Source organism: Bactrocera neohumeralis, chromosome 2 (genome assembly GCF_024586455.1).
Source record: "Bactrocera neohumeralis isolate Rockhampton chromosome 2, APGP_CSIRO_Bneo_wtdbg2-racon-allhic-juicebox.fasta_v2, whole genome shotgun sequence".
Taxonomy (NCBI): domain Eukaryota; kingdom Metazoa; phylum Arthropoda; class Insecta; order Diptera; family Tephritidae; genus Bactrocera; species Bactrocera neohumeralis.
In genome coordinates, this window is record NC_065919.1 from 79,396,536 (window position 1) to 79,422,306 (window position 25,771).

The 25,771-nt window shown below is 38.4% G+C and overlaps 5 protein-coding genes and 1 long non-coding RNA gene across 7 annotated transcripts; 3 read left to right on the forward strand and 3 right to left on the reverse strand.

Moving 5' to 3' along the window:
* The first annotated feature begins 225 nt into the window (after nt 1-225).
* LOC126753561 (CLK4-associating serine/arginine rich protein) lies at nt 226-5,151 on the forward strand. The gene is made up of 7 exons (XM_050465128.1): nt 226-508; nt 598-695; nt 818-2,785; nt 3,076-3,199; nt 3,709-3,808; nt 3,954-4,059; nt 4,166-5,151. Exons 1-7 carry the CDS (start codon nt 410-412, stop codon nt 4,974-4,976), a joined length of 3,306 nt encoding a protein of 1,101 aa, XP_050321085.1. The 5' UTR covers nt 226-409; the 3' UTR covers nt 4,977-5,151.
* Nucleotides 2,813-3,711, reverse strand: LOC126753758 (uncharacterized). Its single transcript, XR_007666207.1, has 2 exons — nt 3,314-3,711; nt 2,813-3,232 (listed from the first exon to the last, which is right to left on the reverse strand). It is a non-coding gene; the product is annotated as an uncharacterized LOC126753758 (long non-coding RNA).
* Nucleotides 5,152-5,223: 72 nt separating the features above from the next.
* Nucleotides 5,224-7,166, forward strand: LOC126753667 (uncharacterized). The gene has a single exon (XM_050465372.1). The coding sequence runs from the start codon at nt 6,225-6,227 to the stop codon at nt 7,164-7,166; it is 942 nt and encodes a 313-aa protein (XP_050321329.1). The 5' UTR covers nt 5,224-6,224.
* A 76-nt stretch (nt 7,167-7,242) lies between these two features.
* On the reverse strand, nt 7,243-9,966 carry LOC126753612 (augmin complex subunit dgt6). Its single transcript, XM_050465250.1, has 4 exons — nt 8,974-9,966; nt 8,479-8,904; nt 7,774-8,414; nt 7,243-7,642 (listed from the first exon to the last, which is right to left on the reverse strand). The coding sequence occupies exons 1-4, from the start codon at nt 9,842-9,844 to the stop codon at nt 7,412-7,414; spliced, it is 2,169 nt and encodes a 722-aa protein (XP_050321207.1). The 5' UTR covers nt 9,845-9,966; the 3' UTR covers nt 7,243-7,411.
* A 389-nt stretch (nt 9,967-10,355) lies between these two features.
* LOC126765499 (spindle and kinetochore-associated protein 1-like) lies at nt 10,356-11,970 on the forward strand. The gene is made up of 4 exons (XM_050483142.1): nt 10,356-10,766; nt 10,822-10,961; nt 11,500-11,672; nt 11,731-11,970. The coding sequence occupies exons 1-4, from the start codon at nt 10,371-10,373 to the stop codon at nt 11,889-11,891; spliced, it is 870 nt and encodes a 289-aa protein (XP_050339099.1). The 5' UTR covers nt 10,356-10,370; the 3' UTR covers nt 11,892-11,970.
* Nucleotides 11,971-12,146: 176 nt separating this feature from the next.
* LOC126765474 (PAX-interacting protein 1) lies at nt 12,147-25,373 on the reverse strand. 2 transcript variants are annotated; one of them, XM_050483141.1, is made up of 4 exons: nt 25,073-25,373; nt 14,205-14,681; nt 12,533-13,582; nt 12,147-12,425 (listed from the first exon to the last, which is right to left on the reverse strand). In XM_050483141.1, exons 1-4 carry the CDS (start codon nt 25,076-25,078, stop codon nt 12,264-12,266), a joined length of 1,695 nt encoding a protein of 564 aa, XP_050339098.1. In that variant the 5' UTR covers nt 25,079-25,373; the 3' UTR covers nt 12,147-12,263. The 2 variants fall into 2 exon arrangements, with proteins under 2 accessions (XP_050339098.1, XP_050339097.1); XM_050483140.1 differs by having other exon boundaries at nt 12,533-13,834.
* Between the last annotated feature and the right edge of the window lie 398 nt (nt 25,374-25,771).

The window sequence follows — 25,771 nt, forward strand, 5'->3', positions numbered from 1 at the left end:
TTGTCATAATTCAAATCTTTAATTTTATAACCTATGGAGACATAGTAAAAAATGTTAATGAAAATATAAGTACATATATTAATCTATGTAAAGAAATAGAGAACGTCTAATTGTTTAGGGTATATATAAATTATTCCCAACTTCGTTTTTTTCCAGTTCTTAACTTTGCACGGCAGCACCGTCTGTGCCGGCTGGCGGTAATTTCAGAATGTCAAACAAACGTCAAACCATTTTGTTCTTCACATCTTACATCTGAGGTAAAATAAAATATCCAACGAGAAAGGACTTTAATCTTTAAGAGGTTCTGCTGGATGGCGGATTTATTGTAACATAGTGTTTAGTATGTTTTACGAATGCTAAGTTCGCAAAACATATATCACGCAGTGCCAAAAGAATATACTTGTGGATAATGTGGCACGAGGCTCGCAAGCAAGAACGCCGCATTCGCGGTATGATTGTAGACTATCGCAAACGTGCGGAGCGTCGACAGGATTTTTACGAAAAAATTGTGAGTGACGAAAGTGTATGAGAAAACTGTGTGATAATTTATAATACAATTAAATTAATATAATTTATTTCAAATTATTATATACGCAGCAAGCGGATCCTACTCAGTTCATTCAAGTACATGGGCGTCGGTGTAAAATTCATCTCGACCCAGCAACAGCTGCCGCGGGAGATGGAGCCGCCATCATGCAAGTCATATTTCGGAAATATCCGTTTTTTATTTGTCTTACATTTTTATATTAAATATTTCTGGTTTATTAAAATAGAAAAATAAGATTATAATTATATACTCGACATTTGTATTTTATAGTGTGCCTTGGCAAGGTCAACAGGATAATCTAATCGATCGCTTCGATGTGCGTGCACATTTAGATTACATTCCGGCGATACCAAAAGTAAATGAAGCTGAGAATTCTGAAACCTCTGTAGAGGAACGTCAATGCAATTATGAAAGATATCGTATTTTGGCCCAGAATGATTTTCTAAACGTAACGGAAGATAAATTTCTACATCAACTGTACTTAGAAGAGCAATTTGGTGCAAATGCTCAATTGGAAGCTATGGAACGAAGTTCCAATAAAAAGAAACAATCAAAGAGTGGTGTGAGCATCGGTTATATATATGAAGAGGGAGTCGCATCGACAACATCTGGTAGCCATCCTTTTCATTCTTCAACTCAAGAAAAATCAAGTGGGAAATCTGAAAAAGGGTCTGATTCAGAGTCCGACTCAGATATGGATATGGATGTTTCTATTGACATCTCAAAACTAGACACTTCACAAGCACATGAGTTAAATGCTTGTGGTCGTAATTATGGCATGGTAAGCAATGACTTTTATTCCTATCTGACAAAAGATGCAGATGAGGCCGAGGCTCTACGTATTGCACGTGAAGAAGAACAAGAAAAGATGCTATTAAGTGGACGGAAATCTCGTAGAGAGCGCAGAGCACAAAAAGAACGTCGTATTGCATGTCGTCCATTTAGTCCACCAAGCTATGCGGCGAAAGAAGACAGTGGTGCGAAAAAAGATAAAGACGAGGAAAGTGAATCGCGTTCACCATCACCTGATCCCAATGCTGGAAAAATTACATACATAACATCTTTCGGAGGAGAAGATGAGTTACAGCCACACTCGAAAATTTCAATTAGTATGGGACGTACTCCGCAAACTCTTGGGGAATCCTGCGCTGGTGTGTCAGCAGCTACAGGTGCGTTAACACCGCAAATTACCTATGCACAAAAGGTGAAGGAGAATTTGGAAAAGCTCAAACAGTTAAATGAAAGTACAAAACGTTCATCAGCTATGGGTAAAACCAGTAAAACAAGCCGATCGCGTAGTCGTTCGAGGAAGCGCTCACGCAGTCGAAGTCGAAGCCGTCGTCGAAGTAAAAGACGTAGCAGGGAACGCCGACGACGACCTTACTCGCGTTCACGATCCCGTTCGCGCTTGCGAAGTCAAAGTCGTAGCAGACGTCATCGACATAGAAGGTCACGGTCCATTTCCTATGAACGTTCAAGGCGCAAACGACGCTCCAGACGTTCAAGTACTAGATCCGATTCGTGTTCCAGATCACGTTCACAATCACGTGGTGGTCATGTTGGAACACATAAACGACGTTATAGATCAACAAGCAGCTGTTCACATCGCTCCAGGCGACGCAGTAGTCGCTCCGCTTCAAGCGGCAGTCGGCATTCAGAGCGCAAACGCAAACAGAACTCAAAATATAGAAAGTCACCAATGATGGACCGTCGTCGTCCGCGTACACGCACGCGTTCCAGATCTCACACGAAAACGCTGCCTGCCAATGCCAGCAGTGCTAGCTCATCACAAAATTTACCTAAAGGAAAATTGGTTGTCCAACCTGTAATTAGTACATCGGAAGTCGTGGCATCAAGCGCTCCTGTTGCCACGGCGGCTATGCCCATGGTTAGTTATCCGTTATCAACGCGTATAAGTGCCATGTCCACCGCAGTAGCCGCGGCAGCTAAAGAACCGCCGCCACCACCACCACCAGTCGAGGTCGTTAAGGGGTCAAGCACTCAATCAACAACAGCTTCCGATAGTGCAGTGGCAATAAATTTATTGCCGCAAGTGGTGGAACCGCCACCACCACCGCTTAAGCGTTATTATGGACGCAAACGTGGAGATGACTCATCGGACTCGGACAGCGACTCCGCCTCAGACACGAATGCAGATGATAAAGACAATGTAAAACTTCATGCACCAATCAGCGGCGATGGAAATGACAGTGACGAACGCATGGATGTGGATACTACGTAAGTTATGCGCACAAGGAATGCATCTATGGTAAAGTTGAACCACATTTTATTCATTGTTTTTTCATATATAATTATGCGTCTGTATGCGGAACGTTTTGAAAGTTGAAAGAAAATTTGCCGATTTTTTCACATATTTCTAAATGCATTTTGTAAGTTCCTTAAATAGCAAAATGCAATTAAAAAACATTATTAAATTCATATTTGGTTGAGCTGTCATTATAATAATATAAATATTTTGATTGCAATTCACTTTCACATGTTTCTTTCTATTTTGTTTGTTATTTTAGCTCTGAACGTTCCAACCCTTTGCCATCATCATCAACGTCAACCACTGGTAAACAAATAGGCAAATATTGCACTACTGCTCCGGCGAAAACCAATCCAAGTTTTTCTAATGCTACCGAAACCAAAGTCAGTAAGAACCACCAAAAAATATATGAATTTCTGCAACACAAAATCGAGAAATGCCGGAATAATAAGAAAATTATAAAAACTCAATGGACAAGGGATAGGGTGTTAACTTACCAAATTTTATAAAAATGGACAGTGATAGGCTATTAAATTGTTGACCTTTAATTGACTTCGATGACATTTTATTTATAGACGATAGCAAGAACTGTGGTATCATGTGGTGTTATCGAGTAAATTTTAAAGTATTCAATATTTCTCAGTAATATATTTTACTTTACATTTATATATGTACATATCTATTTTTTTTTTTTGTTAATGCACCACTCTACCGTTTGCTTATAGTTACATACATAAACTTTGTTTTGACAGTCCTCAACATTCTTAGCTTGTGAAAAGTCTTTGTTGAAGAAAGGACATTGACCTCATCTAGAATTTATAATTTATATGTAGTTTTAATAATTTGAAAACTGGTTGTGCTTTTGTTAACCATTTGAAGTGATTCCTTACAGACACCGTCAACATCTTCATCAGCGCCACAGGGCAGCAGCAGTCGTTTGAATTTGCGCGAACGACTGAAACGAAAAATGCAAAATTTGCTCAACAAGCAATGTAAGTACTAAACTTGTACACACAATTGATTTTTTTTGTTCGTAATACTGATGCAGCGAAGATATCATTAAATGCCATACAACTTTTCTTTCTCACCACTCATTGCTATCTGTGCGTGTGTTTATGTGTGTGTGTTTGCATATAGACAAAGCGGATAAACGAGCTGAAATCGAGAAATGGCAACGTGAACGACAATTGCAACAAGAACGTGAAGATGAGATGCGAGAAATGGCACTGAAACTAAGACGAAGGTAAATTATTTTATGCAAACATCTATTCTAAACGTGTTTTACCACATTCCTGCCCCATATACATAGTCACAATATATACTTTTTTTTTGTTCCTAATGCATTACAGACAACGTGAGCTTCGCCATCGCTATGGTACGCCATCAAGCGGTAAGGACTCAGATAGTGATGCTTCGGGTGCTGCAAAATCCTCACATCAGGCATCACAACGACGCAGCAAATCGGTAAGCAGCAGCGGGCCTACAATAGTTCCTGTAACGGAAAAACCATCGACACAGAGTCATTCGCACGCTGCCGATCGTGGGAAAGATGCACAACCGCATGACCAATACCATTCGTCAACGTTACATGTTCAGGCTAGAACTATGCAACGTAGTAAAAGTCGAGAAGAGCGACTGCATCGGTCGCGCAGTCGCAGTCAGTCCTATTATCAGTTGCAACGGTCGGCTGCAGCTGAACGGCGCTCACGTTCACGTTCGCGTAATCGTCGTAGCGCTTCGAGACGCAGACGCCGCAGTGCTTCACGTTCACGCTGGCAACGTGATACCAGTCGTGAGCGAGCGTCGCGTCATCAACGTACACAACGTTATGATGAACGCGACCGTGAACGTGAGCGGGATAAGGATAGGGACCGCGGCAGACGTTCACGTTCAAGAAATGAGCCGCGCTCACGTGAAAGCTATCGTGATCGTGATAGAGATAGGGATCGGGATCGGAATAGAGATCGGGAACGTGATCGTGATAGAGGAGACAGAGAGCGGGAAAGGGAAAAGAATAGGGACAAAGAACGACATCAGCGCGATGTGCCGAGTAGCAGGCAAGAAGCTGTCACCAGCAGTGGTAACAATACTAATAGTAGTAATAGGAACCGTATTGTCATATCGGCCCCGCCGAAACTAAAGAAGCTAGTTGATTACTAGACTAAGCACTAAGCACAAAGACAGCAACAGCTTCCATTTGTGGAAATTGTTTCGGTTTCTTTTGTTGACTATTTTTTTTTATACAAATAAGGGTTGAACTATTTAAATAACATAACTTCATTAATTATTTGAAGAGTTGATTCATAATAAAGATCATTCAATTGTTGGTACAGTAGTTTATCCGTTTGTTTTTCTTTATACCTTGAAGAGGGTATATATTATATTAAGTTTGCGAAAACTAAAGAAGATATAAAATTTATATGCAAATTAGCAGCGAAACAAGCTTAGAAAATTTAGTCATGTCCGTCTGCCTGTATATACGCGAATTTGTCCCTTAGTTTTTGAGATATCGATCTGAAATCATGCACGCGTTTTTCTTTCTCCCCCTAAGAAGGTATGTGGTTTTGTTGTTGTGTTGTAGCGGAAGAATTCTGCCGAGTTGACAGTCCTTGGCCGGGTAAAAATCCGGGTCCGTTTCGGTTACGTAGACCCGACTGTCGTGAGAACGTTTCGCTCATTTGTCGGAACCATTGATATCGGAAAATTATAGCATATGGCTGCCATACCAGCTGGACCATGAAGATCCTCTCGTATTGAAAGCTGTTTTGCTTGACAAAATATTTTCATGAAATTTGTCATGGATTATTTCCTAAATCAACGCAACAATCTCCGAAGAAATTGTTCAGATTCCCCCACGATGTGGGCTCCGGTCTCTCGTCTAAACAGCTCAACACTGAAGTGCAGCATATAGCAATCATAACAACTATGCCACGAAATTTGGCACGAATCTTCGAAGAAACTGTTCAGTTCGCACTACATAGCTGCCATACAGTCTGACCTATTAAAATCAAGTTCTTGTTTGGAATGTTTCGTATTTGTGAACGGTATTAAGGCTTCGGTTCGACCGTTCTTTCTTATTGCCATGTCATTTCCGTCAATGATATTAAAAGTATGTATGTATGTTCTAACTTGCCAAGTATAATATACATATGTATATGCCCCGGCGTTTTGCCGTCAAGACCCCGCTGAGTATACAAGTAGCTTTGCTTTTTACATTAGAAAATGAAATAAATTTTAACTCTTGAAAGTGTGTTTATAAATTTTAAGTTATTCTTATATTCCATAAGCAAAATTTTAAGTGTGCCAAAAGTTCAAAAACATTCAAAAAAATATTGAAAACTAAATAGCAAACCTTTAGCGGAGCGAACGATAAACCACAAAGCGATCATCGCGTAATTTTTTTAGTTTATGGAAAGCGGTTTCCATTCTACACAGCAAAAGCTAGAGGATCAGCATTTTGAATCCGGTGAAGGGGAATATTTAAGCAGCAACGCTATCGATCAACACACGGCACAGAATAGTTCGCAACGTTTGATTCCGCTGACCCCACAAGTGGTTAACGCTATGATGGATTTTAACGGCTCCCAATCAAGCACTAGCGTCTCGGAAAAAAACTTCTACAACACATTCTCGATAACTTGTTTGGTGCGCGAAGAAGTGCAAAACATTTTGCAAGAACTATGCGTTACCGATCAGTTTATACGCAAAGAAGAGATAGACGCACTTATAGAACGTTGCCTGCGTGAGAAAGTGCAAATCGAGAGCAAAAGCCAAACGGTTAGTGCAGAATCTTTGCCGGAAGAAAATCAAGAAATTGAAGTAACTGTTGAAATGTTAAATGAGACGGACAAGAATAAGTTGATCGTCGAGAATTTCCAAATACTCGAACAACGTATTACCAATTTGGAAGAACGTATTTCTACGGTATTGCAGACGGTGCCAAAATTACGTCACTTACAGGCGAAGAAATTCAAAATCAATACAGAAGTCATACGTGAGGAGTTGCGCAATGTTATGCAAAGAATGGTCATCGATGATGCTACAAAGCCAGTAACAAACAACGAAGCAAAGACCACGTCGGAGAGTGATGTCAATGAAAAGAGCACTTTAGAAACGATAAGTAATGACAAAACCACCGAAACGATTTCGGTAAACAAAGTGAATCCCTACGATGACATGTACTACGCTGAGCGTCAAAATGTTATGAATATATTGAATTACAAAAAATCCAAAGCCACTATGGAACTCAATCGCAGGCCATATTTAAGTCCACATATAAAACCGATCGTCCGCGAATTGGAGAATATCAAATTTAAACCCAAACAAAAGGCAGCATTTATCACAGAGTAAAATCGCTATATACTTACATATGTATGTAGATGAGTGAAGTTTCGGTGATGCATTTCATAAATCAAATCAAGCTGAATTTCTTTATATTAAAAACTAATCTGAGTTTATTACCAAACAGTTATGTGGAAAGCGAAATATAAAAAATGCAAACCGCAAAATATTATAATGAAATGTATCCATGCATGTTTCGTATATGTATATGTATGAATGTGTCTGCGTGTAAAAAGTAGTTTATGAGTATTTGACTACATTGTAACATCATTTAGTACGGTATCGCTTATATCGAATAAATTATCATCATCGGCAATTATTTGTGTCGGCATTTGCCGAGCCTTGGGTTGAGCACATTTCGGGGTATTAATTATATTTTGATCGTTTTCACCATTTAATTTCACGTTTCTTGCATTCTCTGTCACGAGCACACATCTGGAAGACAACTCCAACACTTGCACAGCGGCCACACGCTCCTCAGTTCTCTATAAGTATTTACGATTAAAGAGGATGTTAGAATATAATATAGATGCTTATCTATTTAACTTAAAACTTTCGGTTAAATATATTCCGAAATTTTTTACAAAATAAATAGATGTGTTTGTAGCTGGCTTACGTCAACGAAAATTGTATTTTCCTGCATTGTGATGTCGTTCAATTTGAGTCTTGGCGTATCAGTGAATTCAGTTGGCGTCGGCACTAGTGCATCTAATCGCCCAGAAGGACTTGTGCTCATATTGGCGATATTCATAGAATCTCCTTGGACTTTCTGCACGGCTGAAAGTCGTCTAGTGTATAAAACTTTTGCTTTTGTCCCTCCACCACTCCCACTACTACTGCTTATAGCTTCGAGTAGTTGTGTGCGTGCGATACGTGTCCGCTCATTTGAATTAAAAGGTGTGTAGGGTGAAGCACTGGCATGTTGTCCACTTAGATGTTGAATACTATTCACAAGGTCTGCTGGGCGGTCGACGCTTATATTTAAGTTATTAGATTGGACTGTTTTTTCTGTTAAAATAACTGGTTCAGACTGCAAATCCTTATGAAAGATATTTTGACGTTCCCGCCAACTAGTGCTCAGTAAAGCTTTGGACGTAGACGTATTACTTTGGGATTTTTGACGTTGTGCACGCAAGCTGCCCTTATGAATAGTGCGGAGAAGCTGTGTGGAATCAATAATGCGCGACTTGTTCAATGTGTTATTCAAATCGATCGAATTGTCTTTAATATTTAGTTTTCTTGCAGAACGAGGCAATACTACGAATTTGTGATATACATATTTATTAAAAAAATTCTTATTTGATTTAAAATCTGCAAATACCTGAAACATTACCACATAATGAGTCGTTGGCAATTTTAGCTTGTATATCTGCAAAAAGTGGTAAACGCATACTATCCAAACGGCCAGTGCTAAGCGCTTCCAGTTTGATTGGTGGCGTGCAAACATATTTCATCATTAGCGAGTTGCAGTCATCGCTAATATGTCCTGGTGTTTGCTTGCGATGATTTGAACGTTTTTTCATTTGTGAGTTCAGCGATAATTGGAAACCTGTGACTTGCATTTCTATTTGTTGAAATTCAGTTTTGAGTGCGGTTAACTCTGCTTGGACAAGTTCCCCAGAAGTTCTAGTTTGTTCCACCTCACTGAAAGCATTTTCTAATATGGGATGGATTAAGTTAAATGCAATTATGAGCTCGTTTAACTTGATATCATCTAAGGCATTCACACTGGGATGTAAAAATACTTCTGAAAATATTAATTAATGAAATATATGAAATTTCAAACAGAAAACACTCAACAAACTGAAAAACGTACCTGACTGTTCCGTATTTTCGGCCGGCAAGGCGTCAGTGATCTTTTGAAGAGCATGCCGCACTCGACATTTATCGTATTTCATTTCCGCCTCTTTCAATTGAAATTTATCTATCCGTTCTTTTAGTTCGGCAAGTGGTTCTTCCAATTCACGAACCATGGCAGTTCCCTTAACAAATTTCTCTTGAAACACTTCTCGATTTGATTTTTCAAATAGTTCAATAAATTGTCCGTTGCATAATTCATTTTTACTGCTACCCGTTTCTTGTGCAAGCGTATTAAATATTTTCTCCAGTTGCTGAGTTTTCCCACGTAATTGCACAATTTGTTCATCTACATTGCTTATATAGGCTGAGGCATAATCCTTGAAAAATGAATTTTGTTTTCGCATACGCTTTAGATTTAGATCAGCCACATGTCCAGCTTCCACATCGGCGCCTAGTAGTTTTTCTCGAAAGCGTATCTGCTCTTGCACAACGAATGCTACCAAATCCAAAAGAAATATGATGAATTTCTTACCTCCAGGCATTACTACTAAGTATGATTTAATATCCCCCCATTGCAGTTTGTGTTTCTCATTTAAGTGTTTCAAGTATTCAACAGTGCTTGTGCGGAAATTCGCCTCTGAACGTTTATCTGTGATAGGCCAATAGAAGCGCTTTTTGAACTCAGTCGGATCCAATAAACAAAACAAATAATGCATTACATGAAAAAATGCCTGAGCATTTGGTTTAATGAACATTTCTTCGTTAAGACATTTTCGCAGTTCATCTGTTTGCGGATGCAATAGACCCAGCCCGCGCAGTTTTTTATGCAACTTTTCACTGAGTTCTCGTTCTTCTGCACGCTGCACAGCAATTATTGTGCGATCCATGGTATTAAACAGTTGATCTACACATTAAAATTGCAGCTGAAAAAATAGTTTGTGAAAATTATGACAATATTTCATCTAATACATTGGAAGATTTTATTTTTCGCTATGACACATATAAAAACTGATGGCATTTTCAAATTGGAAATGACCTACAATTAGTTCACAACGCAGTTATCACTATTGTGAACATAAGAGGTTAAGAAGAAATCGTAAAAAATGACCAGAGAATCGTATAAACATGCGTTTACTATTTTTAAATAAAAGTGTTAGTTTATTTAATAGCTGAGGAAAAAAGTGAACGCTTAATTCGTTAATTTATTGTAAAATAGACTTTTTAAGATAATAAGAATATTGAGATTTAGTTTTACTAGTTTAATTTCCGTCAGGTGGCAGCATTATAAATATTTTGATCATCCTATACACCCTATATATTTAAATTATATTTGAAAGATAAATTGAATTTCTGACCTGCTCACCGCTTTATTAAATATATTCTCATTACTAATTCAATTTAATTGATACAATTATGGAAGAATTTAAATCTGCTATCAATGAAAAAATATTATTGATTGAAAACTTCATAGCGCTAAGTTTACGTCGTGAAAAGGTACACAATGTTTCGTCGAAATTGATAAAAGAAACCAAGGAGCTTCAGAAACTTATGGATCAAGTGAGAAAAGCGATTAAAGAAGATATTAATAAAGTGGATGAACAACATGGTCGTTTAATAATTCGAATGCAAAGACAGCAGGGTGCTATTTTAGAATATGTGTTGGCGGAGCGTCGAAGGAAATTTGAGGAGGCACAAAGGAGAGAACATGAAGTGCTAGCCGCTTTCAATGCTTCAAATGCCCCGCGAACTGCAGAAAAAAAACCTATAACCGCATTGGAAAAAGGATTAGATAATCTAAATTTACATACTGTAAGATTATTGAACTTGTGTTTAAGGAACTGATTCAATTATTTGACTTTTGCAGAATGCTATAACACCCAAACTTACACTAAGCAATTATAAGGGATCACCAATGGTAAAGCAAAGAATTATTAATCCAATACCTTTCACGTTTCTGGACTTCGAATACCGAATAACACCGGAACAGTTTGAGGCAATACCAAAGTATGTATTAAGTTTATACTAATACTTTTAATTTTTTAAATTATTAAATTATTAGTATTCAAATTTTTAAAGTATATACCATAAACAAAACGTCGGAGACCCTATAAAAATTTAAATATCGATCTGAATTTTACGTACATCCAAACGAACGACCAAAATCCAGTCCCTGTGTGTAATTTTTTGTTTACCAAATTTTGCATAGTTTATTGTCAAAAGGGTTATGATCTTAAAAGTATTTGTTCATATCGGACCGCTATAGCTGCCATACAAACTGACCGAACACAATCAAGTTCTTGTATGGAATCTTTTGTATTTTTGAAAGCTATTCTAGCTTAGGTGCAACCAAAGTTAACGTATTTTTTGGTTCTTAAGACTTTGGTTCTCTTTGCTATCTATAAAGACTTAGAAGTCTTCATATGTGCTATTTATAGAGTTGACTTCTCTTCTAACTCCAATAAAGTAAAGCTGGGGTTGTAAGTTATTATGTGAATATTAAATTTTAAATTTTAATTTTTTTATCTCCACATCAAATTTTCAGATATATGCGCGGCCGTGAATCAGTTGACGAACTTCGAAACTTTCTAGACTCCGTCATAGTTCCGTGTTTTAATAAAAAGTATCAACTAATACATCGCCAACGAAGTACGGTGCGTAATCGACATGATTTAGAATTATGGAAAGTCTACAATCAACAGTCCTCTTATGTTCCAGGTAATTGATAATAGTGCTTGCCATAAATCGCTGATATTTAATTTTTAACCTATTTCAGGCCGCAATTTCATTACGGCGGGCGATATCTCACAACAAATTCATAAGATGCTAGATAAAAAACAACAAAACCGTATTGTGATGCTGCGGCATTTGGGTATTCTACAGGAACAGCGCGTGCTGCAGACTGTATGTTATATATGGAATGCTGATACCCACTGAATGTGGTCATGTACATATTTTTTAATTATTCTACGGTTGTATTCTATTAAATTGTGCGTGTTTGCAATTAAGTATTAAATGTGTGGTTAGTTTTTATACTGCGCTTTTCCAGAAGTGCAACAAAATTGAGTTTCTCTATGGAAATAACATGTGAAAATTGATTAATCAAGTTGAATATTAGCTTTCGTAAAATTGAACCAGTTGAGACTTCTAGATTTTCCTTTAACCGGTTACCAACATTCAAAATTACAAATATAAAATAAATAAATACTTTATTATGCTAGACTATAATGTACATATGATTTTTACATATATTCGTTATTTTTTTTGTTAATTCTCCAACAAGTTTGCACTGCCTCACCGCAGCTTCAATCACTCATTGTCAGTCGTGTGTTCATCTTTTTGGTTCTCATTAGACACTTCAACGGACGAAGATACTTCGAACAGATCGTCGTCGGCTGTCGCGTTGTCGTTTGATGTGCTCGCATCCTCGACAGTTCCTTTTTTGACCATATCAGAACGCTTTTGCAGACGCTAATAAAGTGAAAGAGATCACAGTACCAAATATTATTTACAAAGTATAAATTGTTTGACCTTAAAAGCTATCTACAAGTATAGTCTTCAATATATGCATCACTTACCGCTTCTCCGGCAGCTTCATCGTCGGGCACGAATATCCGCAGTGGGGTGTCATCACCAAGTTGCTGTTGCACTAACCGTTGGTGTTCGTGGAAAGCGGCAGCTGCGGGATCTAGCGACTGTTGTTGATGGTGACTCTGTTGCTGTTGTTTTTGATGACGTTGCTGCTGCTGCTGCAATTGGTGTTCTTGCAATTGTTGTTGCAACTGTTGTTCTTGTAATTGTTGTTGCAACTGCTGGTCTTGTAGTTGTTGATGCAACTGTTGCTGCTGCTGCAAATCTTGTTGTTGTTGAAGTTGATGTTGTTGCTGCTGCTGTAACGCCAACAAATGCTGCTGCTGTTGTTGTAAGGCATATTGTTGCTTCTCATGTTCCGCTTCGATTTCTAAACGCTGCGCTTCTTCTTCAGCGTACGCTTGCAGCAGCTGAGAATTATCGGCCGGTCCAGCATTGTCATAATAATTGGACACAACAAAACCGCCCTCAGGCGACGCCGATGTGGCAGTTAAAGCGGCCGCCTGTGGCTGCAAATTGTAATGACCGGCCGAGTGTTGCTCACCCAACACCGGTGCAGCAATGAGTGCAGCAAATTGTGGTGCGCTATCCAACACCGGGTGGATGTTGTGATGTGGATCTTTAGCCGCTTGCAAGATTTGACCATCACTGGCGATTTCCTGTGTGAGATCGGCATTGACATAAGCGCCATGTAAGACGCTGGCGCTGGGCTGGAACAGCTGTTGCTGGTGTTGCGTGTACAACTGATTGGACTGCGTAATCAGATAAGTTGGATCGTATGCTGTATGCACGGCAGCGACATTGGCGCCCACAACCGGTTGAAGTTGGGCTTGTTGTGTAAATTGAATGGGATAGATTTCGGGTGTGGCCACCTCTTGGGCGCCGATTATCTGCACCAATGGCTGGGCGGGTACAAGGAAATTCGATTGCACATCGACCGGCAGTGGTTTGCCGTTGCTGGGCTGATTGAAGGGCTCGGTGGCGGGACGCAATTGTGCGACTGGCAGCGAAGGATCTGGATCGGGTGCGAAGAGTTTCTGCGAGCCAGAGAGTGGGTCACGTATAGTTTGATCATTGGTGTGTTCTTCAGTCACCTGATATTGATTCTCGATGTTGTTGTGATTGGTGAGGGTATGGTGGTAGGTTTGTGATTGTATTTTTGGTGGTAGATATGATTCCTGGGGATGATTTTCAGGCAAGGAGAGATTAGGTGCGGGTATTGTGTGTATGGGTGCAAAGTGATCGTATTCATGTTCATGCTCGGTGATGAAATCGCTGTGTGTCTCCGTCTGTAAGTGAAGTGATTGTGGTTTTGTGGTTGAGTTTTGTTTCTGTATGCAAGTGGTCTTGTTTGCCTCCACGAGTATTTGTATTGTGACAAAAAAAGAAGTATGCCTCAAAGTCGAGGCCAGAATATGAAGGAAGTTTGCAAATAATAATGCTTGCTTTGGTTTCATAACCCAATTTCGGAATGTATTCGGTTTGAAACGCGAACTATGTGAATGAGCCTCCGTGCGAGTTCAGATTCTGCTTATTTAGAACGTCCCGGTTTAAACGTTCTTATTAGAGAATTTCAACGCGCACCTTTCGGACATTCTTCCCGCCAAAGCAAACAATATACGTCTATAATTTACGCCCTTCTTCATATTTCAAACTTACCGGCAGTTGCTGCACATCATTGCCCAACGGCGGATACTGGATTGTATTTGTTGCAGGCACTTCAAAGCGGAATGGCACTTCGTAGCTAGTCGCCGGCTTATGCTTCGGCTTACTGTTCGCCAACTTGATCTTCAACGGCTTACGCTGCAGATGTTTGTGTCCGAGCGGTGCGGATTTCAAGTAAACCGGGCCGGTTAGCTTAACGGGACGTACGCCACGCAAATGATTTGGTCCATGTCGCAGCTGTTGGGCATTGCGTCCGCCCTTCAGCACGAGCGGCACGGGCTGATCGCTGCGGATTTGTACGACCAACGTACGTTGTTTGGCGCCAGCCAGTGCGGCTTTGTTGCGGTTGAGGGCGATTTGCTTGGCACTCTTACCGCCCCACAGTGGGTAGCCTAACGGACGTTTGCCGATGGGTGGCTCGCCGTTAGCGAGCACAAGAACGGTGACAAGGATGCACACTGATGCGAAGATCTGGAATGAAAACAATATGTATCATATAAAAATGTATATATACATATATGTATGAATATATGTACATTAGAGCGGATCGATTTACAGAGAGCCGAAAAAACGAAATAATCGCGTATGCGTGAAATGTTCTATGCATCGTTCTGAACAGCTTTGCCATTTGTCAGAATCGGTCAGATCGGACAACTATATCACATATTTCCAAAACAACCGTTTATTCAGATTTTTTAAACTTCGCCATAAAAATCGCTGGCTCGAAACCAGTTTTAGCCAAAAATAATATAATAATAAAATAGTCTCCCAGGCAAAGTTCCCGAAGAACATTTCCGGCATATGCGATTTTAGTTTTTTATAGAAAAAAATCGACCCGCTCTAATGTGTATAAGTGTATGTGTAGTTTTTATTGATATTTTTTAATAACTTTGTACTTTTCCTTTCCTTCCGTTGACTTTTCAATTTAAATTTACTTTTATTACAAAACTTTAAAGCGTAGCTATTAAAAATTTCTATTATCCAGACGTGTTTGTTGCAATTAATATACGTGTACCGGCGCATTTAGTGTAATTATGTGTGAAATGTGCGTATTTTATGCGCGAATTTCCGTTAGTCATCGCACTTTATGAATGCCATTCTGATAGCGCGGCAATTTACAATTATTGTCCATTGACCAATATCGAGACCTTTGCGCATGCGCAGAATGAAAGTGAAATGCGCCGGCGTACAAGCGTGCAAATCGTTCGATTGCCTTTGTGTTTGGGCAATTAAATGGAAATACCTGTGTATGCATGTAAATATGTATGTATGTATGTATGTATGTACGAGTGCACGTTTTGGCTTTTGCGTTTTATGTTTTCGTAAGTAGATATAAATTGTATTATGTTTTCTTTTTTTTATTGGACATATACATATATATATATATATAATATATGACGTATAAGTACATATGTATGTATGTATGTATATGTATTGTTTAATATTTTTTAAAATTATTTTTATGAGTGTTATTGTAAAATTTTAATATTAAAGTGAATTCATTAGAAATCAGAAAATTGTGTTTTTGAAAAAGCAGCAACGTATTTTTTATATTACTATTTCCAAGAGTATTTGAATTTTGATATTCTATTTATCATTTGTCGGAATCGGTCAGATCGGACAACTAATTCACATTTTTACCATAAAACCGATTATTCAGATTTTTATAAATCAAAAGAATCGCTGACTCGAAACCGGTTTTAGATAAATCGACCCGCTCAAGAAACACTTATATAACATGGGCCTAGATTCTTCTGCAAATTGCCGGTTCTGCGACATGGAGTCTGAAACTCCAGAAAACCTGCTAATTGACTGCACAGCAGTCTGAAGACGCAGGATGAGGATCATTGGATCCATGTTTCCAAATAGGAATCACGTCGTCTCAATAGCACCTAGCTGTATATTGGAATTTATCACTAAGCTAATTGAGTCGTTGAGACTTAGGCGTGGGCACAGTAGACCTTAGGTAGCGGTGCAAGCCTTATTTATTTATTTATCTATCTATCTGAGAATAGAATTCTTTTTATCCACATCTTTAGGAACATACAGCACGTTTAAGCTTGAGAAGTGAAATATGCGACATATGGAACTTTTATTTATGATAAAAATTTATCTACGCTCAAGGACAAGGTTCAGTCCTTACGGAAAGTTTTCATTCTAGAAAAAGCTAGTAAAATCGCAAATGTTGATTCGAGTTTATACAGAAAGTGCTACATTAAATGGAAATGGTTCCAAAAATGTTATGCCAGATGTCTCATCAACCCTGCATTTACCCACCAATTTTAATATTTGCGCCCCAGTAAAGTTACATAAGTTCACTATTCTTCCGACTGTTGTCTAAATTCTTGCTTAAATATGAACTTCTAGTCATAGCCTCTGCAGATAATGTCGAAAATTGAAGATACATGTACTACACGAAACTTATTTTAAGTAGAATTAACGGTATATGCTGGTCCAGGAATTAAAAAAAAACGACTTTTTTTCATAATTCGAGAGTTTGGATATTCATAAATATATTCCTAAAAGCGTTTTTCATAATTCATGTTATTTCCCAAGTTATAGGCAATCTAGTGAGATGGCAACTAAACCGGTTTAAGGAAGAGCCGCAACAAAAAGTTAAAAAGGCAATTTTTTGGCGAAACTACTTTTTTTTAGATGCAGTTGCCACAATATCTTGGCCACTTTACTTGAAATATGGTATGAATATTCCTTAAATAACGGATAGAAAACAGTTTTTTTTTTAATAAAACTAAAACAGTTTGGGATATTATTGAAATTCTTTATTCCTGTGAAAGTTTGGCTGAAACCAATTTTCGACGATTTTCAAGCATAAATCGATACTGCTGCAATTTGAAGTTCGATATTCTTACGAAGTTCATCAATCGTCGCTGTCTTTTTGCCATAGACCATAGACTTGACATAGCCTTACAGGAAATAGTGCAACAGCGTCAAATCGAACGACCGAGGCCGAGGTCAATTGACTGGGTCGTTTCGTGAGATAGCATGTTCACCAAACTTGGTTTTCAATAAATCGATTGTGACATTCGCTGTGGGGCTTTTGGTGACGTCCTGTTTGAACCACATATTTTCCAAGTCCATAAACTCCAACTCGGCCAAAAATATTTGGTTATCATTGAGTGGTAGCGATTCCCATTCACAGTAACGTATCGGCCTTGATCGTCACGGAAGAAATATGCACCAAATTATAGTTTGTTCGGGATGCAATGGTGACTCATGGAGTACGAGTGGATTGTGCCTGACCAATACTGCATATTTTGCTTATTGACGAAGCCAGATATGAGCCTCATCGCTGAAGATGATTTTTCGATGAAAATCCGGATCATTTTCAAGTTGTTGCTCAGCCCAATTCGAATATACGACGATTCTGGTAGTCAAGCGGCTTCAGTTGTTGCGTCAATTTGAACTTATAAGCATGTAAGCCAAGCTCTTTTCGCAAAATTCGCCACAACGACGTAACAAAGATGTCCAACGCTTGAGAACGACGTCTGACGACGAGAGACTGATTTGGGTCTTACTAATCAAGAACTCATAATTGTTTTGTTTTTTTCAGATGACCACAAGGGTAGAAATTATAGCGATGAGAACACGGCCTTTTTCCCTCTCTACTTCAAGGATGCATAACTTAATGAACAACTTTTTGACAAAAAGTACTCGAAATACGGACCCCTAGACTAGTATAACTTCTTAACCTGGAACAGTGCCTTCATTCCAAATTTGTAAACTTATTTCAGCGCCCACTTATAAGTTTATTTGTTCTTATGGTCCAGTAAAAATAAATCTATTTTTTGAATTAAATAGAAGGTTGTGTTACGCATAGTTAGAATTATTCGATTTTGTTCAAATATGCCGCATTTGGTTAGATACATTATTGTCATTTTGCAGGTTATTTAACATTGCCGCTCTCGTAGAAAACCTCGTTTCTACTGGCAATACACTGGAACAATCAATTTGTACAAACTCCCCTTGAGACGAGTTTTTCACTAGAAAAATGATTCGCCAGAGACAGAAACAGGTAGTAATTACTTGGCTCGAGGTTGGCACTTAAACTTGGTTGCATAGGAACCGTCCAACCAAGCTTCCGAAGCTTATGCCGAATTACCATCAATGTGTATGGCTAGGCTTCATATTCCATTGGTCAAAGCTGGTCACTTCTGTTGAAGTATTCAGTTGGTACAAGTCCGAATTGAGAGTTCCTTCCTGGCCGATCACCGAACCAGGATTGACGGCTGGGAAGGTTTTGCTTCGGCTCACCGGGAAGCGACCCTGACCGTTTTCGCTTGACATAAGTACCGCACTTTTCACAGCCAGTAACCATTTTTAGAAATGGTCTAAGAGTTTGTTTGAGTTAACTAGTGTACCGTCCGTACATGGAGTTTCATTTTGTTTCCAGCCTGATTTAAATGGTTTCAAAGGGTTTTGTTTTCAATGTTTATCTCTTGCGTCATCGAAAATGTGCTTATATGATGATTGGACTCGACGATTTCCATTATTTTAATGATATATGAATATTTTTGAAATTATCCTTCCAGAAATTGAGAAAATAAAATTGCCTGTGTTAGTTTGCTACAGCCTGGCTTGTGTTTTCGCCTTTATCGAAGAAGAACTGCAAAATATGGCGTACTTTCTTTTGCTGGTGTTCATCTTTGACGAGTAAAACTATTTTAATAACAGCGCCATTTCCGATTTTGATAATAATTTTATCGATTTTTAATAGATTATCGATTTTTAAATATTAAAACTGTATATTTTTCAAGAAATTGGAAAAAAACGGTTTTGACCTAGCCCTTCTGCATTTTTGGCCCACTAAGTTACAGCTGACTAACAACTGTCATTTTCACTCTTTATTTCACTTTTAGTTGACTACACTTTTTGCATAATTCTCTAAGTGAGCAGTGATTTCGACGGCAACTAACGACGATTTCTTCAAGGCATTCATATAATTATTTAAAGGAAAACACCAAATGCAGCATTTGTTCAAATTCCTTTTCTCATACTCACACTCACAAACTTTTAGGTATGAATGTGTGAATGGATGTTGCTACTGTGGTGACTTATCGCAGCTGCCTGAGCGCCTGTCAGCGGCTCATTAGGCAATTACTGCACACTGTAACGCCTGCTCATCATCACAGTTGTTTAACAATTACTCACATACCGTATATTTACGTATTTATGTCGAAAATAGGCAGAAGTAAAAGTACAAAATATCAAATAGCAATAACAAAGGTGAAACTTTGATGCGCGCTGATGGAACGTGTGGCACATTTTAAGTAGCGCTTGTCAGCAACAAAAAATACAGCAATAAAGCAGCTGTGCGTCTACAACTTTATTCACAAACATTCCTTATAAATGGTCACTCTTCCAATATGCTGGCCTTAGTGGTGCGCTATTACAGTTATTTATTGTAAATAACGCATATAAACTTATGGCTGTGTGCATTCAATATCGTTCGACGACTGGCTCAATTTTCTATTTAATTAAGTTAAAAGCAACTACTTATTAACCTGTTCAGTGAATTAAGCGGCTGCTTCTTCTATTCACCGCAGCAATTGTGAAAAGTTTGTGGCTGAAGTCTTTTGTTGGAAAGGCAGACAGTGCACGTATGTGTAGTGTGGCGCGGTTTGGGCTGGCTATGATCGTCTTATTGTTACTGTTTTTTAACATTGTTGCATAGAAATTTGTTGAATATGAAAAAGAAAATATTATTGTTGATATTCTAAGCATTCTTTTTTTTTATGCAGCAAATTACATTATGATTTAAGAGTAGAAATTTTGTAATAGTTATGCAACAAATTGTAAGTGTTTTAGTAAAATGGTCTGTTATTTGAGAGAAGTATTGTTTTTGTTGATTTTTGTTAGCTTTTCAGCACTTTTCAAAAAACACATCTAAATCATAAATACTGTAAGTCTATATTTGGCCTTGTTTTGCAATGGGGGTATTCACTTTTACGAAATTTATTAATTCCTAGTATTGGTATTTAACTCTCCACCTTTTTAATAGAAACATAAAACATTTTTAAATAAACATTTTTTTAAATGTGCTTTTTATACAACCCTACAGTGTGCTGTTATCTATACCTTGGGGTACTGCAATCCGAAGTGTTTGTCAACAATAGAGCAGAGAATTATTAATGTAATGCAGGCTGCGCAAATTAATACCAAAAAGGTAGCCTTTAATCAGCTTAGATTTATTTAATGTAAGTAAATGTTTTTTTTATTCAATTTATAATGACCCCTTAGATTATAATGTTTTTTTCAAAAGGGACGCTACAAAATTAGGCCAATAGGGACAGCAAACGACGCCAAATTTGTCATTTCATTGTGGAAAGATGTACGATCCAACAACGAGTCGAAATTATTAAAATTTAGTACCGAATTTCGGAGTCGGTGGCCCCAAATTTAAGAGCGCTACGTTCAATTTATGGTCGTAATAAATGCCCCGTAAGATCAACAATTGAGCGTGTAGTGGAACAATTTGAATCCACAGGCACAGTTAAAAATGTTACCGTGCCAGTGAGATAAAGAAGTGTCCATATTGTCGAAAATATTGCTGCCACTAGCGCATCAATTGAGGAAGGCCCAAATTAGTCTCTCACACGTGTTGTCTCAAGTGTTGGACATCACTGCGACGTCGTTGTGTCGAATTTTGCGAAAAGATCTTGGACTACATGCTTACAAGTTCAAATTGACGTACGAACTGAAGCCGCTTGACCTCCAGAATCGTTGTATATTTGTGAATAAGGGTGAGCAACAACTCGAAAATAATTCGAATTTTCAATGAAAAATCATCTTCAGCGATGAGGCTCATTTATGGCTGAATGGCTTCGTCAATAAGCGAAATATGCGTTATTGGTCAGGCAGCAATCCACACGTACTTCATGAGTCACCATTGCATTCCGAAAAAATACGGTTTGGTACGGTTTATGGTCCGGCAACGTCATTGAGTGTGCTTCTTCCGCGATTATCAAGACTGACACGTTGCTGTCAATGGGAATCGGTACCGCCCAATGATAACCGAATATTTTTTTCCCGGATTGGATGATATGGACCTGGACAATATTTGGTTTTAAGAGAACATCGCTATACAGCGAATGTGGCCATGTAAAAGAAATCGAGTTCCATACACAATGACATCGAAAGTGTATGCTATGATATCATTGAGAATTCTTAAAGTTTTAAGCTACCGCCAAGCTACTAGTGGATCTTCAAAGCCTGCTGAGAGGCAAATACTATTAGAAAATACCTTTTTTTATTATTGAGAACTTTTACGAACTACTTCCACCAAATTTAGTTAAAACGAAGATGCTTTTTCTTTATTGGCGCAGATACCGCCAGTCGTTCTTCCTTTTCTCTGTTTGGCGTACTTAGAGAGTATAGCCAGGTCTTTCCAACAGAGTTGAGGTCTTCCTCTTTGAGCATACATTTTTCTATATCGTGTTCTGTACGGAATATTTTCAGTGTTCTTCACTTTTGGTAGCCATTTGGAGCTTAATAGTGATTCATTTACTTGGAGGCTTCCTCAGCAAATATTCGAATTCGAAAGTAATTAAAAAATACTCTTGGAATTATATCCGTCATCTATGATCAGCGTGGCCCATTAGTTTTTGGGATATCGACCCATAATTGCACATGTCCCTTTCCCACTAAGAAGGTGTTGAAACTGCTGATCGATCAAAGTCAACTCGTTCTATGAAAAAAAAATTTTTTGACAAATTATTTAAAAAAAATAGTATATAACATTATCCAAGTCAAGGTTGAACCACTTTAACATATAGCAAACTGACCAATGAAAATCAAGATAAATATCTTTTTATACATTTTTATGTTATAGGAAATGTGCCTGTGAAATGTGATATAGCTTACCGAAGTTAAACATTTTTCTTGTTTCAACAAATTTTAAATTACTTTAATGCTATGGTGAGCTTTGTACAACTATCAGTCGCGGGTTTCTTGACGATGTTTCGGAAATTGCACTTATAAAACTTTTTGAATTGATGAACTTCATTAGCAGCACAGGATGGTTCAGAGAGAACATAACCATTTGAGGGGACTTTAGTCGCGATATTTTCACAATGGACCTTTTAAAGACCTAGATGCATTGTCAAACATTTACCCTACCTACCTATCAAGTGCGATTGCACCTTTGCCTAGAAAAATTTGCTGGCTTACACTTTCATTCTTAGCTTGAAAAGTGAAACTTGCCAGTGACAGTAAAGGATCAGTATTTCATACGAGTTATACATGTAACTAGATATGTACGAATGCAATTTAATGTCTGCCATGTACTCGTACCTATGTATATCTACTTAAGTCTTGTATTTATTTATTTAAACGTTTGACTGGTTTGAGTTTGAAGTTGATGAGTGACGTGTTGCCGCCTCGCAGCGGTCGGCCATAACAGCAGGCAGTCATTTATTGTTAGCTGGTTTGTATATAGATGAAATAAATAGCGCTAGTGTTTAAGTATATGACAAGTGTGGAGTACTGTATGTGGATTAAGTCCCAGTTATAATATCCAATAGGCTTAGAATAAATTTTTAATATGAGATAGTATCTTTAAATAAGAAATGTAAGGTCTTAATTTAAGGACCTATGTAGCGCTATTTTTCCGATTGCAAGAGAATCAGCACCACAAATAAGACTAATTATTGATCTAAGGGTGTAGAAAAGGTCTAAATCGATATTATATGGTATTAAAACTCCTTAATAATCGTCATAACCGAAGATACCTTAGTGACTTGCGATTTAGTTTTTTTGCACTGACTTAGTACAAAAAGAAAGTTTAATTTGGCGCGAAATTTGTTGCTAATAATGTTGCCATATGTAACGTTTTCGCAGTCGAGTGCCCACGTGTGGGCGGGGGGGAAAATGGTGTGAGCAATTGTAGTGTGTTTACCTAACAATTCATTTTCGAAAACATTGTTCAGCAATAAATTATCGCTGAGTCATTCAACTGCAACTTATGTGCAGTTCAATTTTCTGCTTGGATTTTGCATGAATTCGGATTTAAATTTACTCATTGAGCCACAAGTCGAATGCATTTCAATTTACAGCTGTGTGTAGCATCACTATAGCGTTCTCAATTATGACTGTAAGACAGTCTGGAACTTTTGTTTTGGAACTGAATCTTCTACTTAACATTTTTAGAGTTTGAACGGGTTATAATATGTTTAACCTGAAGGAAACGACGAAGATCTCATGAAGTACATATATAAATTAGAAAAGTGGCGAGCTGAGCCGAGTTAGTCATGTCCAACCGTTGGTTCGTCCGTCCGCATGATTCTACACAAAGTAGTCTCTCATCTTTTGAGATATCGATATAAATTATCACACGTCCTTTTCTCATGGAGCTGATCATTTGGCAAACCAGGTATGCAATATTTATATGCTACCGCTCGCTTCAACTTGACTAGAAGAATTGCGGAACCTGATTTTTCAGGTAATGAGCGCGAAACCTTACGTTATGCCGAACCCTGTGATCCCTGTATAAAGGATCTCAATTTGGAGATTCGGCTAAGGCTGAATCAACATAAGCAGACAAAATAGAAGTAGCACCTGAAGTCATGCAACGTCTTTACTGGAGTAAGTAAGAATCCGTAAAGACATGATGACCGAGTTGAAATTCAATTCAATGGCCATTCCTCTTCGAACCCGGCTTCAACCAAAAACCTCCCTGCGAGAGGACGATCCTCGTAGCCTTGGACTTGATTGGTAAAAATACAAGGAAACGTTATTGGCAACATCCAAGGCAATCAGCCGGGCGGTCCGCACCAAAACGCTCACGTAGAAGCGTCAGACATTCCTGAACACTGCGCTTCGGACTATAACGGGATGCCGCTTGATGTTTCCGATCGAACTTCTACACAGTGAAGCTCGTATGCTTCCAGTTAAGGAGCATAATGAACTCCTCTCCAAGCAGTTTCTGCGGGAGTGTTTCCGTAGAGACTATCCCTGCAGTCGCCTGCTTGAAACGGAAGCGCCTCCTAAGAACATCAAGAAGTATTTCCTTTATTACGTCGACGACATAAGACAATACGCTGACCAGACTTCGGACGCTACTAACTTCAGACATATACTGATCACCATTCACAGTGGAGCTATAAACCGATTTCCTCTCAGCAAATGGCTTACTTGGAGTCAAACCACTAACCATTGCAGACAACGGACTTGTGTTGCCACGAGAATCGAGAGTGACCCTTGCGCAGCTTCGTTCTGGATGTTCTAGCAGGTTATACTGCTATTTATCTAGAATCGACCCCGACATACCAAATATATGTACAGCATGGAACGAGTCCCCGTATGACTCCAGCCATCTCTGTGCATGTCCAGCTAACCCTACCCAACTGACACCCCTTCTTTATGGGCCGACCCCGTCGTAACAGTACCTTTACTGGGCCCATCGTTGGATGACCTCGACAATAACTTATCTGAACCTTACTACCCTAATGGGAACTTGATAACCGTTACAACAACAACCGACCAATAACAAGTCCTTTTATGGAAAACTTTTTTATTTAACAATATATGTTCACGATCTCGGAACGAGTTGGCCGAACATAATCAGGATACAGATATTTGTAAACCCTTTTATGCTATAAGACGAGACCAAGGTTAACGTTTTTTCTTCGTAAAAATGCAAAGTGCTCGCAGTGAAATATGTTGTTTATTGGACTAACACCTTAATGGTCCACATAATCAATGACAAAAAATATTTTTCTCAAAAAATTTCCTTTATTTGTGATTAATCGTCGAGCAATCAAACAAGTAATCCTTTTAATTAGAGTGAAAGTTTTTCGTATTTTTTCACCTCTTTCTCGTTTGGTAATTACTTTTTTAACACTCACCTTCATTTTGGTTTCTAAATTTTTATTTAAATAGTTGTGCTGATGTATCCAAATTCTATATTGTATAAAAAATCTATTTTCTTCTTCTTCCCACAAACTTTATTCCAAAAGAATGTATAGAAAGATTAAAATCGAAATGAGGTAAACAATAACGTCCAATAACTTCATGACCGTTAGCTGGTCTACGGTGTACACGAAATCCTTTTGCTTTTTGCCAAAAATATTATTTAATATTTTTTAGAAAGAGAATAAAAAAACACACGCGACACTTTTCGTTTAGAAGCAAAATAGGCGTAGTCAGACGAGGCTTTCGCGCGTCGAGCAAGTCCGTCAGGCGCGTTGAAAATTTCAGAGTTGACTGAAAGAAATTTCGATGCGCAAATCAAACAAAAGCTTCAGTGCCGCCGTCGAACGCGTTGCTGTTGGCGTGTCGGCGACGGTTGTTGTTGTTGTTAGCGCCGCTGCACTTGTCATTCCTGCCTATGCGGCGCTATGTGCTCTCATATGCCACCAATTGTTGTTACTTCTTTTTTCCCTAAGCGCAAAGCAGAGCCGCATGCAAAAAAGCCGCAGCGAACCGTACCGAACCGGCGCTGCACATTGGCAAGTCAAATGGTTTGTCAACAAATTGTTGTTGCTTTTTGCAGCTTTTTCCACTTTTATTGCTTTCCAACCAATTTTGGCATTGACGATGAAAGT

What these genes read in the sequence shown, in the direction of transcription:
- LOC126765474 (XM_050483140.1), bottom strand. An exon ending in ATGATGTGCAGCAACTGCCG is followed by an intron (nt 13,835 to 14,204) that starts GTAAGTTTGAAA and finishes CTTCACTTACAG; the next exon opens with ACGGAGACACACAGCGATTT. An exon ending in ATGAAGCTGCCGGAGAAGCG is followed by an intron (nt 12,426 to 12,532) that starts GTAAGTGATGCA and finishes TCACTTTATTAG; the next exon opens with CGTCTGCAAAAGCGTTCTGA.
- LOC126753667 (XM_050465372.1), top strand. Translation starts at nt 6,225, where the DNA reads ATGGAAAGCGGTTTCCATTCTACACAGCAAAAGCTAGAGGATCAGCAT.
- LOC126753612 (XM_050465250.1), bottom strand. Translation starts at nt 9,844, where the DNA reads ATGGATCGCACAATAATTGCTGTGCAGCGTGCAGAAGAACGAGAACTC. An exon ending in ATTATGTGGTAATGTTTCAG is followed by an intron (nt 8,415 to 8,478) that starts GTATTTGCAGAT and finishes ACAAATTCGTAG; the next exon opens with TATTGCCTCGTTCTGCAAGA. An exon ending in AAAATACAATTTTCGTTGAC is followed by an intron (nt 7,643 to 7,773) that starts GTAAGCCAGCTA and finishes AAATACTTATAG; the next exon opens with AGAACTGAGGAGCGTGTGGC.
- LOC126765499 (XM_050483142.1), top strand. Translation starts at nt 10,371, where the DNA reads ATGGAAGAATTTAAATCTGCTATCAATGAAAAAATATTATTGATTGAA. An exon ending in ATAATCTAAATTTACATACT is followed by an intron (nt 10,767 to 10,821) that starts GTAAGATTATTG and finishes TGACTTTTGCAG; the next exon opens with AATGCTATAACACCCAAACT. An exon ending in ACAGTCCTCTTATGTTCCAG is followed by an intron (nt 11,673 to 11,730) that starts GTAATTGATAAT and finishes AACCTATTTCAG; the next exon opens with GCCGCAATTTCATTACGGCG.
- LOC126753561 (XM_050465128.1), top strand. Translation starts at nt 410, where the DNA reads ATGTGGCACGAGGCTCGCAAGCAAGAACGCCGCATTCGCGGTATGATT. An exon ending in GGAGATGGAGCCGCCATCAT is followed by an intron (nt 696 to 817) that starts GCAAGTCATATT and finishes TGTATTTTATAG; the next exon opens with TGTGCCTTGGCAAGGTCAAC. An exon ending in AAATTTGCTCAACAAGCAAT is followed by an intron (nt 3,809 to 3,953) that starts GTAAGTACTAAA and finishes GTTTGCATATAG; the next exon opens with ACAAAGCGGATAAACGAGCT.